The sequence below is a fragment of the Rhincodon typus genome, chromosome 23 (assembly GCF_021869965.1).
Source record: "Rhincodon typus isolate 14 chromosome 23, sRhiTyp1.1, whole genome shotgun sequence".
Taxonomy (NCBI): domain Eukaryota; kingdom Metazoa; phylum Chordata; class Chondrichthyes; order Orectolobiformes; family Rhincodontidae; genus Rhincodon; species Rhincodon typus.
Window position 1 is genome coordinate 47,272,358 of NC_063354.1, and position 11,407 is coordinate 47,283,764.

At 41.3% G+C, this 11,407-nt stretch overlaps 1 protein-coding gene across 1 annotated transcript in view; it reads right to left on the bottom strand.

Annotated features, from left to right (window-relative positions):
* Positions 1-11,050, bottom strand: part of LOC109934118 (xylosyltransferase 2) — a 149,917-nt gene extending 138,867 nt beyond the window's left edge. Inside the window, exons 1-2 of the mRNA XM_048611157.1 lie at positions 11,032-11,050; positions 7,428-7,549 (exon numbers count right to left, since the gene is read on the bottom strand). Coding sequence (XP_048467114.1) covers positions 7,428-7,549; positions 11,032-11,050 — 141 coding nt within the window. The remainder of the gene's footprint in view (positions 1-7,427; positions 7,550-11,031) is intronic.
* Positions 11,051-11,407: the final 357 nt, after the last annotated feature.

An 11,407-nucleotide genomic window follows, 5' to 3' on the forward strand; every position in this document is an offset into this window, starting at 1 on the left:
CCTTCCTGTTTTTGCCACCAAAGTGGGTAACCTCACATTTATCTACATTATACTGCATTGCCCAAGTATATGCCCATTCAGCCAGCCTGTCCAAGTTACCCTGCAGCCTCATAGCATCCTCCTCATGGCACATACTGCTACCCAGCTTAGTGCCGTCTGCAAATTTGGAGATATTGCATTTGATTCCTTTGTCCAAATCTTTAATGTATATTGAGAACAGCTGAGGTCCCAGCACTGAACCCTGCAGTACCCCACTCATCACTACCCGCCACCCTGAAAAGGACCCATTTATTCCAACTCTCTGCTTCCTGTCTGCCAACCAGTTCTTTATCCACATCAATACTTTACCTCTGATACAACGAGCTTTAAATTTTCCTTACTAATTTCATGTGGAACCTTGTCAAAAGCCTTTTAAAAGTCCAGATACACAATATCTATTGATTCAACCTTGTCCACTCTACTGGTCACATCCTCAAAAAATTCCAGAAGATGTGTCAAGCATGATTTCCCTTTAGTGAATCCATGCTGAATTGGACCAATTCTGTCACTGCTTTCCAAATCCTCAGTTGTTACATCCTTAATAACTGACTCCAGCATTTCTCCACCACTGATGTCAGGCTAACCGGCCTATTACTCTCCATTTTCTATCTCCGTCCTTTTTTAAAAAGTGGGGTTACATTAGCTACCTTCCAGTCCATTAGAACTCTTCCAGCGTCTATACAATGCTGAAAAATGATTACCAATCACCAAAACCTGTTTATGAATGGGGGACATGGTTTCAGTGGTCATTTTCAAGAAATATTTGGTTAAAAAAGTCGGAGAGATATGTGGAAATATGACCATTACTGAATCGCCACTATCAGTATGATGGATGCATCCTCCATGCTAATGCCTCTACCAGAGACCATTTGCCAACTAATTAGCATACTCCTCTCTCTTTAGTTTACCCCATAAATTTGCATTGTTGCCGAACATTGAGTTAAATACAAGACAAAAATCTTTAACAAAATGTGACTTTTTTCAACAATACTCAAGTTCTGTACTAGCCTCTAAATTCTCCAAACTTTAGAAGGATTTTTTGGAGGGTTTCACGCACAGCAGTATTACCCACCAGAATCTTCTACTTTTCGGGCAATTACTATGGATTTAACACTTTTGGTGTTCCTCATGGTGCTGACCAGCAATTCCAGCATAAGCTGCTCCAACAATTATCTAGCCATCAGACTTTCTAGACTAATAAAGGAGAGGAATGATGCATGTAGGTCATGAGGCGTAATAGGTGGCATTGCTATCTCTGAGCCAAAAGTTCAAGATTTAAGGTGCAGAGCAGTAACTCAACAAGCCTCTTTTTCTAGCACCTTTCAATCTCGCAATCTCTGCCACTTGGAGCAACATGGACATCAGAAGCATTAGAACATGGAAACACACAGCTTCTTTCCCTAGATATCACAGAATTGTTATAGTGCAAAAGGAAACTATTTAGCTCACCTTGCTAGCACTGGCTCTTAAAAAGGACGTAGTTAACTACTGCCAATTTCCTACATTTTTCCTCATACCCTTGACATTAATTCTATCCAAATGATCATCCAATGCCCTCCTCAACGCATAAATTGAACCTGCCTCCACCAGGCATGGCATTCTAATCCCTAACTAAATAGTACATGAAAACGTTTTTCATTCCTTTTGCACATCACTTTTACTCTATGCCCTCTTGCTCTTGTTCCCCTCATGAGGAGGAACAGTTCCTTAACTACCCTATCCAGGCCAATCTCCTCTTAGACTTCTTCTCTCTAAGGTGAGCAGTCCCAACTTCTATCATAACTCATGTGTCTCATTCTTGGAACCATTCTTGTAAATCATTCTCCAATCTCTCCAATGCAACTTTCCTATAATGTGGCACCCACAACTATACATAATACTCCAAATGAGAACTAACAAGTGTCTTATACAAGTTCAACATCACCTCTTTGATCTTTGTACTCTTTGCATCCATTAACAAACCAAGGACACTATGCTTAATGAACTGCTTTTTCTACCTTTCCTGCCACCAGCAATGATCTGTGCACATATACACCCAGGTCCTTCTGCCCCATGTCCTCTTTAGAATTGTACTTTTTATTTTATATTGTCTTTCAATATTCTTCCTACCAACGGTTTATTACCTCACACTTCTCTGCATTGAACGTCATCTGCCACCTATTCATCCACTCAACCAACTATTCAATGTCACCAGTTCCTTCATTGTTTCAGGGTCAAAATCCCAACAGCACTGTGGGTGTCCCTACAAACCAAAGACTGCAGTGGTTCAAGAAAGCAGCTCATTACTACCTTCTCCAGAGCAATAAGGGATGGACAATAAATTCTAGACTAGCCAGCAATGTTCACATTCCGTGAATGCATTAAAGAAAATCCAATTCCAAGATGCAATGGCCAAAGAAGCTGTTGAGTATCACCTTGAAAACTCTTGCAACATACATAAGTGACAGGCAGTAAGAGTGGGAGGGATTTCTAATCATAGTGGTAATGAGTAGAAATTAGATATTCTATCAATATTATACACAGATCTAGGCTACAAAGTGCAAGCTGTCACAGCTGCATTAACACCTTGGGGAATCAGGTAGCGCACTTGGCTGGATGGCCAATGTGGATCAGCCACTAGCAAAGGTTTGATTCCTGTATCAGGTGAGTGATTTCAGGACTTGCCTCCTTATTCTTTCATTGTTGGAAATTATTGCATCTGGATTTAGCATAAAGGCACTTTACCTGAATGCTCGTAGCATTCGTAACAAGGTTGATGAGTTAACGGCACAAATCATCGCGAATGAATATGATTTGGTAGCCATTACGGAGACATGGTTACAGGATGGTCACGACTGGGGGTTAAATATCCAAGGGTACCAGACTATTCGGAAGGACAGACAGGAAGGTAAGGGAGGTGGTGTAGCTCTGATATTCAAGGACGCCATCAGGGCGGTGCTGAGAGATGATATAGGTTCTATGGAGAATGAGGTTGAATCCATTTGGGTGGGAAATTAGAAATTCTAAGAGGAAAAAGTCACTGATAGGCGTAGTCTATAGGCCACCAAATAATAACATCACATTGGGGCGGGCAATAAACAAAGAAATAACTAATGCCTGTAAAAATGGTACGGCAATTATCATGGGGGATTTTAACCTACATGTCGATTGGTCGAACCAGCTCGGTCAGGGTAGCCTTGAGGAGGAGTTCGTTGAGTGTATCCGTGATAGTTTTCTTGAACAGTATGTAATGGAACCAACGCGGGAGCAAGCTATCCTAGATCTGGTCCTGTGTAATGAGACAGGAATAATTAATGACCTCATAGTTAGGGATCCTCTTGGAAGGAGTGATCACAGTATGGTTGAATTTAGAATACAGATGGAGAGTGTGAAGATAAAATCCAATACCAGGGTCCTGTGCTTGAACAAGGGGAACTACAATAGAATGAGGGAGGACTTGGCTAAAGTAAACTGGAAACAAAGATTTTATGGTGGGACAGTTGACAAGCAGTGGAGGACTTTCAAAGCAATCTTTCAAAGTGCTCAGCAAAAGTATATTCCAATGAAAAGGAAGGACTGTAAGAAAAGGGGTAATCTGCCATGGGTGTCTAAAGAAATAAGGGAGGCTATTAGATTGAAAGAGAAGGCATACAAAGTGGCCAAAAACAGCATGAAACTAGAAGATTGGGAAAACTTTAAAGGTCAACAGAAAGCCACAAAAAGAGCTATAAGGAAAAGTAAGATAGAACATGAGAAAAAACTAGCACAGAATATAAAGACAGATAGCAAAAGTTTCTATAAATATATAAAACGAAAAAAAGAGTGGCTAAAGTAAACATTGGCCCTTTAGAGCATGAGAAGGGGAATTTAGTTATGGGATATGATGAAATAGCCGAGGCATTGAACAGGTATTTTGTATCGGTCTTCACAGTGGAGGACCTCAGCACCGATCCCTCAGGCAGACTACAACTTACAGGTTACCATCCAAAAAAAATGCCTACCTTTATCCTAACTCTCTGACTTCTATTTGTTAGCAAATCCTCTATCCATGGTACTATAATACCCCCAATACCTTGCAATCTTAGCTTATTAAATAGCCTAAGTATGATGCCTTATCAAGTGCCTTCTGAAAGTCCAAATGTATCATACCAACTACTTTCACTTTATCTATCCTGCTTGTTACTTTCTTAAGGAATTCTAGTAAATCTGTCAGGCATGATTTCTCCTTTGTGAAGCCATTCTGCCTCTGACTAAACACATTATATATTCCTAAATGTTCTGCTAATACATTCTTTATAACAGACTCCGGCATTTTCCCAATGACAGGTGTTAAGCTAACTGGCCTATAGTTACCTGTTCTTTTTGTCTCCTTCCCTTTATAAATAAAGGCATTATACTGGCAGTTATTCAATCATCTAGAACTTTTCCAGAATCCAAAGATTTCTGGATGAGTACAACCGGTGCATCCACAATGTCTGCAGAAACTTCTTTTAATATTCCAGAATGCAACCCATCAGGTCCAGAAGACTTATTAGTCTTTATGTTGACATCTAATCAATTTGGAAAATTAACCAGGTATGTCCTATGAACAAAAAGCAGGACAAATCAAACCAAACCAATTGCCACCCCATCAGTCTACTCTCAATCATCAGTAAAAAGTGATGGAGGGTATCATCAATAGTGCTATAAGCAGCTTTTGCTTAGCAAAGACCTGCTCATTAACATTCAGTTCACATTTTCCAGGGCCAATCAGCTCCTGATGTCAATGTTCAAATATGGACTGTACACCTGAATTTCAGAGATGAGGCAAGAGTAACTGCTCTTGACTTCAAGGCCACATTTAACCAAATATGGCATCAAGAAGCCATCAGAAGGCTTAATTAAATGGGAATCAGGGAAAACTCTTTGTTGGTTAGAGTCATACCTGGCACAAAGGTTATATTGTTGGTCAGTCATCTCTAAACACGAGGTTCTCTGGAGTATCCTTGGCCCATCTTCAGCTGTTCCATCAATCATCTTCTCTCCATCATAAGGTCAGAAGTGGAAAATGTAACCCAGTATTAATGAGCAGGTTAGAAGTGGGAATGTTTGCTGATGATTTCACAAAGTTCAGCACCATTCACGACTCCTTAGATACTGAATCAGTCCATGCCCAAATGCAACATTACCTGGACAACATTCAGTTTTGTGATGAGAGGTGGCAAGTGATAATCATGCCAAACAAATGCCAAGCAATGACTATCTCCAACAAGGGAGACTCTAACCATCACTCCTGGACATTCAATGGTGTTACCATCACTAAATCACTCACTATAAAACACCCTGGGGTTTCCTTTGACGAGAAACTGAACTAGATTAGCCATATTAGTACCGTTGCAACAGCAGGACCAAGGCTAAGAATCCTGCAATGTGTAACTCACCGTCAAGTTCCCTGTCCATTATCTACAAGTCACATGTCAGAAATATGATGGAAAGGTTTGCATCTGCCCCAGATGAACGCAGCTCCTTCAACACTTGAGAAACATGGCACCATCCAAGACCAAACAGCCAGGTTCAGTGGCACCACATCCACAAATATTCACATGCACCACCACCAATGTTCAGCAACAGCAACGCCCACTGCAATAACTCACTAAGCCTCCTTAGACAGCAACTTCCAAACCTACAATCACTACCACAGGAAAAATAAGGGCAATAAATACATAGGAACATCTCAATCTGAAAATTCCCCTCTGAGTCACTTGTCATCCTGACTTGGAAATCATTACTGTTCCTACATCGTTGCTGGTCAAAATCCTGGAACTCTTTCCTTAACAACAGTGTTTCTACAGCTACACCAAATGCGTTATAGCGATTCAAGAAGGCAGATCATCACCACCTCCTCAACGGCTAGAGATGGGCCATAAATGCCAGTCTAGACAGTGATGCCTACATCCTATGAGTGGAAGGTAATTTATGGAGGGTATGTGGCAAACAAAGAGGAAATATGATGGACATAAAGAGGAAAAAGAACAGTGGGATTCCTAAGTACTCAAAGTTTAGGAGTGTTGTTACTTTGAATCACTCAAAAGTGAAAGACAATGATCAGAAGTGACCTTACTGTGGACCTAAACGCAATTCTGGTAGATCCATGCTATCATGATCAATGGGAGTTGAAGAGTGTTCCAAAAAGAATGCATGGGCTGCCTGAAGAAAACTGGCTATGTCCTTGAAGGGAAGGAAATGATATTCTGCCTGGAAGAATGAACGACCTAAAATATCAGCAAGTCATTGTTGTATCTACTATTGCATGTGCAATCTGTAGTTCCTACTAATCACAATCTCCTGTTACGTTATATCAATTCAGATTACAGTAAAAGTTACAAGAAGTGTCATATCCAACAATTTCTTAATTTGAGGCTTGTTCATTGATTTGGTTATTTTGATTGACAGATCACAATTGGGATTGTAACAGTAGTAAGAGGTAGCGAGGACTCGATTACAGACAAAGCGGTAAGATACATTTAAAAGCACAGGCAAGGCTAAAATATTCCACAAATACTTTATAAAAGCAAAACTCTATGGATGCTGGAAATCTGAAATAATAAAACAGAAGATGCTGGATAAATTCAGCACATCCGAAACCATAGGGAGAAACAGAAACAGAGTTAACGTTCGAGTATGATATGAATCTTTCAGAACTGATAATGATAGTTTTAACGCTGTTGACAAGAGAGAGAGGAAGACCAAGGGGAACAGGTGGTGAGGACACTCTGAGCAAAAGACAAACGGACTGCTAATCTGGATAGCATATTAAAAAGAAAGATTTAGAGGGATATGGGCCAAATGCTGGCAAATGAGACCAGGTCAGATTGGGATGTCTGGTTGACACAGATGAGTTGGACCAAAAGGACTGTTTCCATTCTCTATGACTCTAATGGTGGCAAAGGACAAATTGAGATGTAAAATAGGTGTAAAATGATTGTGCAAAAAGGAAAAATGGATCCACTCCGCTGAGAAAAAGCCAACAAGGCATAAACCAGACATCGGAAATGGGACTGTAATCAAAATGGGGGCAAAGATCATGCCCTGAAGTTGCTGAACTCAATGTTGGGTCCTAATAAGGACCTATGTGGAGGGTATTGTTCCTTCAGTTTGTGTTGAGTTTCATTGGAACAGTGCAGCAGGCCCAGAAGAGAAGTGTTAGCATTTAAGCAAGATGGCTTTTTGAAATGGCAAGCAACAAAAAAATAGTCAGGACCATTCTTATGGACACAGTGGAGGTGATTGCCCAGTCCGCATTTGTAATGTAAAAACTGCCAAATGCCACTGTCTCTTGTTTATGTCTTGGTGGTTTTGCTCTTAGTTAAATGAACCGATTTTTTCCTTTTCATTTTTATCATTTATATTTATTTTAATCACAACCCCACCTTTACCACTTTCAGCACCCCTTCGTCTTTTGCTCTGGGCACCAGGACCACCTGTTGCACTCGCTTCTCCTTCCAGTTCTGATGACAGCATAAAAACCACCATTTTCCAGTTCCTTTCAATTCTAAAGAGAAATCATATTAGGCTAAAATTATGAACTCTGTTTCTTTTGCTATAGATGCAGCCAGATTTGCTGAGTTGCTCCCGCATTTTGTATTTTTATTAACAAATACTTTGCTTCAGTTACTGTGGAAGAGAATGCTCACAAAATATCTGCATTGCACAGATGGAACAGGAAATAGACGAGGTGTAAATTGATAAGCAAGACGTATTGGGAAAGCTGACAATGTTTAGAATGAATAAATCATTTGGTCTAGATGGCTTTCAACCAAGATTGCTAAGGGAATGGGCTGGCAATAGCAGAAAGTTTTGAGATAATGCTTCAATCTTCTCTAGATACAGGGAAGAAGCAGCAGATTAGAGTTTGGAAAATGTGACAGTCTTATGTAAGGAATTCTGGAAGGAAATTTCTTCTAACTAGAGCTCAGGCAGTTTAACTTTGGAGGTGGGTAAAGTTTTAGAATTAATAATATTGGGGAAATAATCACCACAGACTTGAAAAGGGGTCGTTAAATTAAGGAGTGGCAGCACAGATATGCAAAAGGCAGACTGATCATTAATGATTAATCTCACTAATTTTTTAACGAACTAACAGTGGAGGTTGAACAGAATGCAATGGATGCTGTTTATATGGATTTTAAGGAAGCATTTGACAAAGTAACACAAAGGTTGGTTAACAAAATTGACGCCCACGAACCAGAAGAATGCGTCAGCTTGGATTTTCGAAAAACTTAGTCACTGGACAGAAACAGTGGCTTGTGACATATGGCTGTTTTTTTGTGACTGCAGCAAGGCAGACAGTAGTGCTCCCCGATGCTAGGACCACTGTTTGTTTGATACAAATGAAAAATTTAGAATACAGAACAAAATTTAAAAATTTGCTGATGATTCCAAAACGCCAAGCAAGGATGATACCAATCGGCTGCCAAAGGATTCAGGTAAATTGTTAGAATGGGCATACGTGTTGCATATGGAATTGTATGCAGTGAATTGTGAAGTGATGTGTTTTGGCCAAAGGGATAGAGACAGGCAATTTAAAGTAAATTTCACAGCTATAGATGGTATACAGGGAGAGAGGGACTTGAAGTTTTTTTCAAAAGCTTTTTTACCCAGAGAGTAGTAAATATGGAACTCTCTAGCAAAAGTGAGTTGCTGAGGTGAATAGCACTGAAGTGGAACCTGGGTAAACACAAGAGAAAAGGGATATATGAATAGGGCAGAATCAATAGAGGTGCGAGGAAGATCGTTCGAGCATAAACACTGACATAATTGGGCTCAATGGCTTGTAACTTTGGTTGTGCATTCTAAGTAATTTGGTGTTAATTACATGCCACATGGTAGAAATGTAGAACATGGAAATCAGGTGCAAGGTGAGTCACTGGGCCCTTCAAGCCTGCTCCAGCATGCAATATGATCATGGCTGATCGTCTCTCAATACCATATTCCCACTTACTCCTCTTAATGCCTTTAAAATCTAAAAATGCATCTATCTTTCTCAAACATATCCAGTAACCTAGCCTCCACGGCCTTCTGCAGTAGTGAATTCCATGGTTCACTACCCTTTTAAGCGAAGAAGCTGTTTCTCATCTCAGCCCTAAATGGTCTATCCTGAAACAGCATCCCCTGGTTCTAGACTCCCCAAACAAGGGAAACATCCCCCCTGCATCTAGTTTGGCCAGCCTTGTTAAAATTGTATACGTTTCAACTGGATACCCTCTGATTCTTTTAAACTGTAACAAATACAGGTCCAGTTGAATTAATCTCTTAATTAATCTCTCCTCACCTCCACCCCCCAACCTTCTCCCCAACCCCTGGTATAGGCTTCATAAATCTCCACTGCACACCCACTATGGCAAGTACATCCTTTCTTAAGTAGGGAGACAAGACTTGCATGCAATACTCAGGTATGGTGTCACTAAGGCCCTGGATAACTAAGACCATTTTATGATAGAGACTGGTATAACAAGGAGACTGAAATGGATCAGCCATTTTGCACTTGCAGTGCCTCCAGCCATTTCTTGATATCACGTGAAGTGAATCAAACTGGCTGAACTACTTGGCACTTCTGGCTGAAGATTGCTGTGAATGATGCATTGGATTCTTCCGCCATTGAGGAATGGGATATTTGTGGAGCCTCCTCCTCCAGTGAGTTGTTTTATTGTCCAGCACCATTCACGACTGGATGTGACAGGACTGCAGAGCTCTGATCTGATGTGTTGGTTGTGGGATTGCTTAACTCTGTCTTTCATTTGCTGCTTATGCTGTTTGGCACAGAAGTGATCCTCTTTGGTGGCTTCACCAGACTGATACATCATCTTTAGGTATTCATGGTGCTGCTCCCAGCATGCCCTCCTGCACCCTTCACTGAACAAGGGTTGATCCTGTGGCTTGATGGTGATGGTTGAGTAGGGATATGCCAGACCATGAGGTTGAAGATTATGTTGGAATACAATTGCTGCTGCTGTTGATGGTTCACAGTGCCTCATGGACACCTAGTCTTGAGTTGTTGGATCCTTTCCAAGTCTGTCCCACTTAGCACAGTGATAGTGTCATATGATGCCAAGGAGGGTATTCTCAATGTGAAGGCAGGACTTTGTCTCCACAAGAACCATGTGGTGGTGACTCTTATCAATGCTGTCACAGACAGATGCATCTGCAGCTGGTAGACCGTTAAGGATGAGGGCAATTATATTCTTCCTTCTTGTTGGCTCTCTCACGACCTGCTGCAGATCCACTCTCGCAGCTATGTCCTTTAGGGCCCGACCAGTTCTATCAATAATGCTGCTGCTGAGCTACTCTTTGTGGTGAACTTTGAAATCCTCCACCCAGAGTACGGTGGCTCAGTGGTTAGCACAGCTGCCTCACAGCGCCAGGGACCTGGGTTCGATTCCAGCCTTGGGTGACTGCGCAAACTCTGCACATTCTCCCAGAGTCTGTGTGGGTTTCCTCCAGGTGTTCCGGTTTCCTGCCACAGTCCAAAGATATGCAGGTTAGGTGGATTGGCTATGCTAAATTGCCCATAGTGTCTAGGGTGAGAAATGTGGGGATAGGGCAGGGTAAGGATCTGGAAGGGATGCTCTACAGAGGGTCGGTGTGGACTCGATGGGCCAAATGGCTTGCTTCCACACTGTAAGGATTCTATGATTCTACGAGTACACTTTAAGCCCTTGAATACTTCCTCCAAGTGTTGTTTAATACTGAAGAGTACTGATTCCTCAGCTGAGGGAGGGCGGTATATGGTAATGTTTCCTTGCCCATGTTTAACCTAAAGCCATAAGAGATCATGGGATCAAGAGTCAATGTTGAGGCCATTTTAGAGGGTGTTTCAAACACATTACTGTGGGTCTGCAGTCACATGTAAGCCAGGCCAGGTGAGGATGGCAGATTTCCTTACCCGAAAGACATTAGTGAACCAGATGGATTTTTCCAACAATTGACAATGGTTTCAAGATCATCAGCAGATTCTCGATTCCAGCTATTTCTTACTGAATTCAAACTCCATCATTTGCCGTAGCAGGATTAAAACATGCGTCCCCAGAACATTAGCCGAGTTTCTGGATTAATAGTCCAGTAATGCTACCACTAAGCCCCGTAAATCAATAAGCAGAATGGGGACAGAAGCAAGTGAGAACTGGGTATATTCGCTGATGATTTCACAATGTTTAGTCATTTGTAACTCAAACAAAGAAGCAATTTGTATCTATATGCAGCAAGACTGGGGTAACGTCCATGCTTGATTTGATAAGTTGTGAGTTACATTCAAGCCACACAAGTACCAGACAACAGCCATGTCTGCAAAGAATCCAAGACACTCTCCCTGATATTCCATGGCATTACCATGCACCCCCCCACTAACAACATC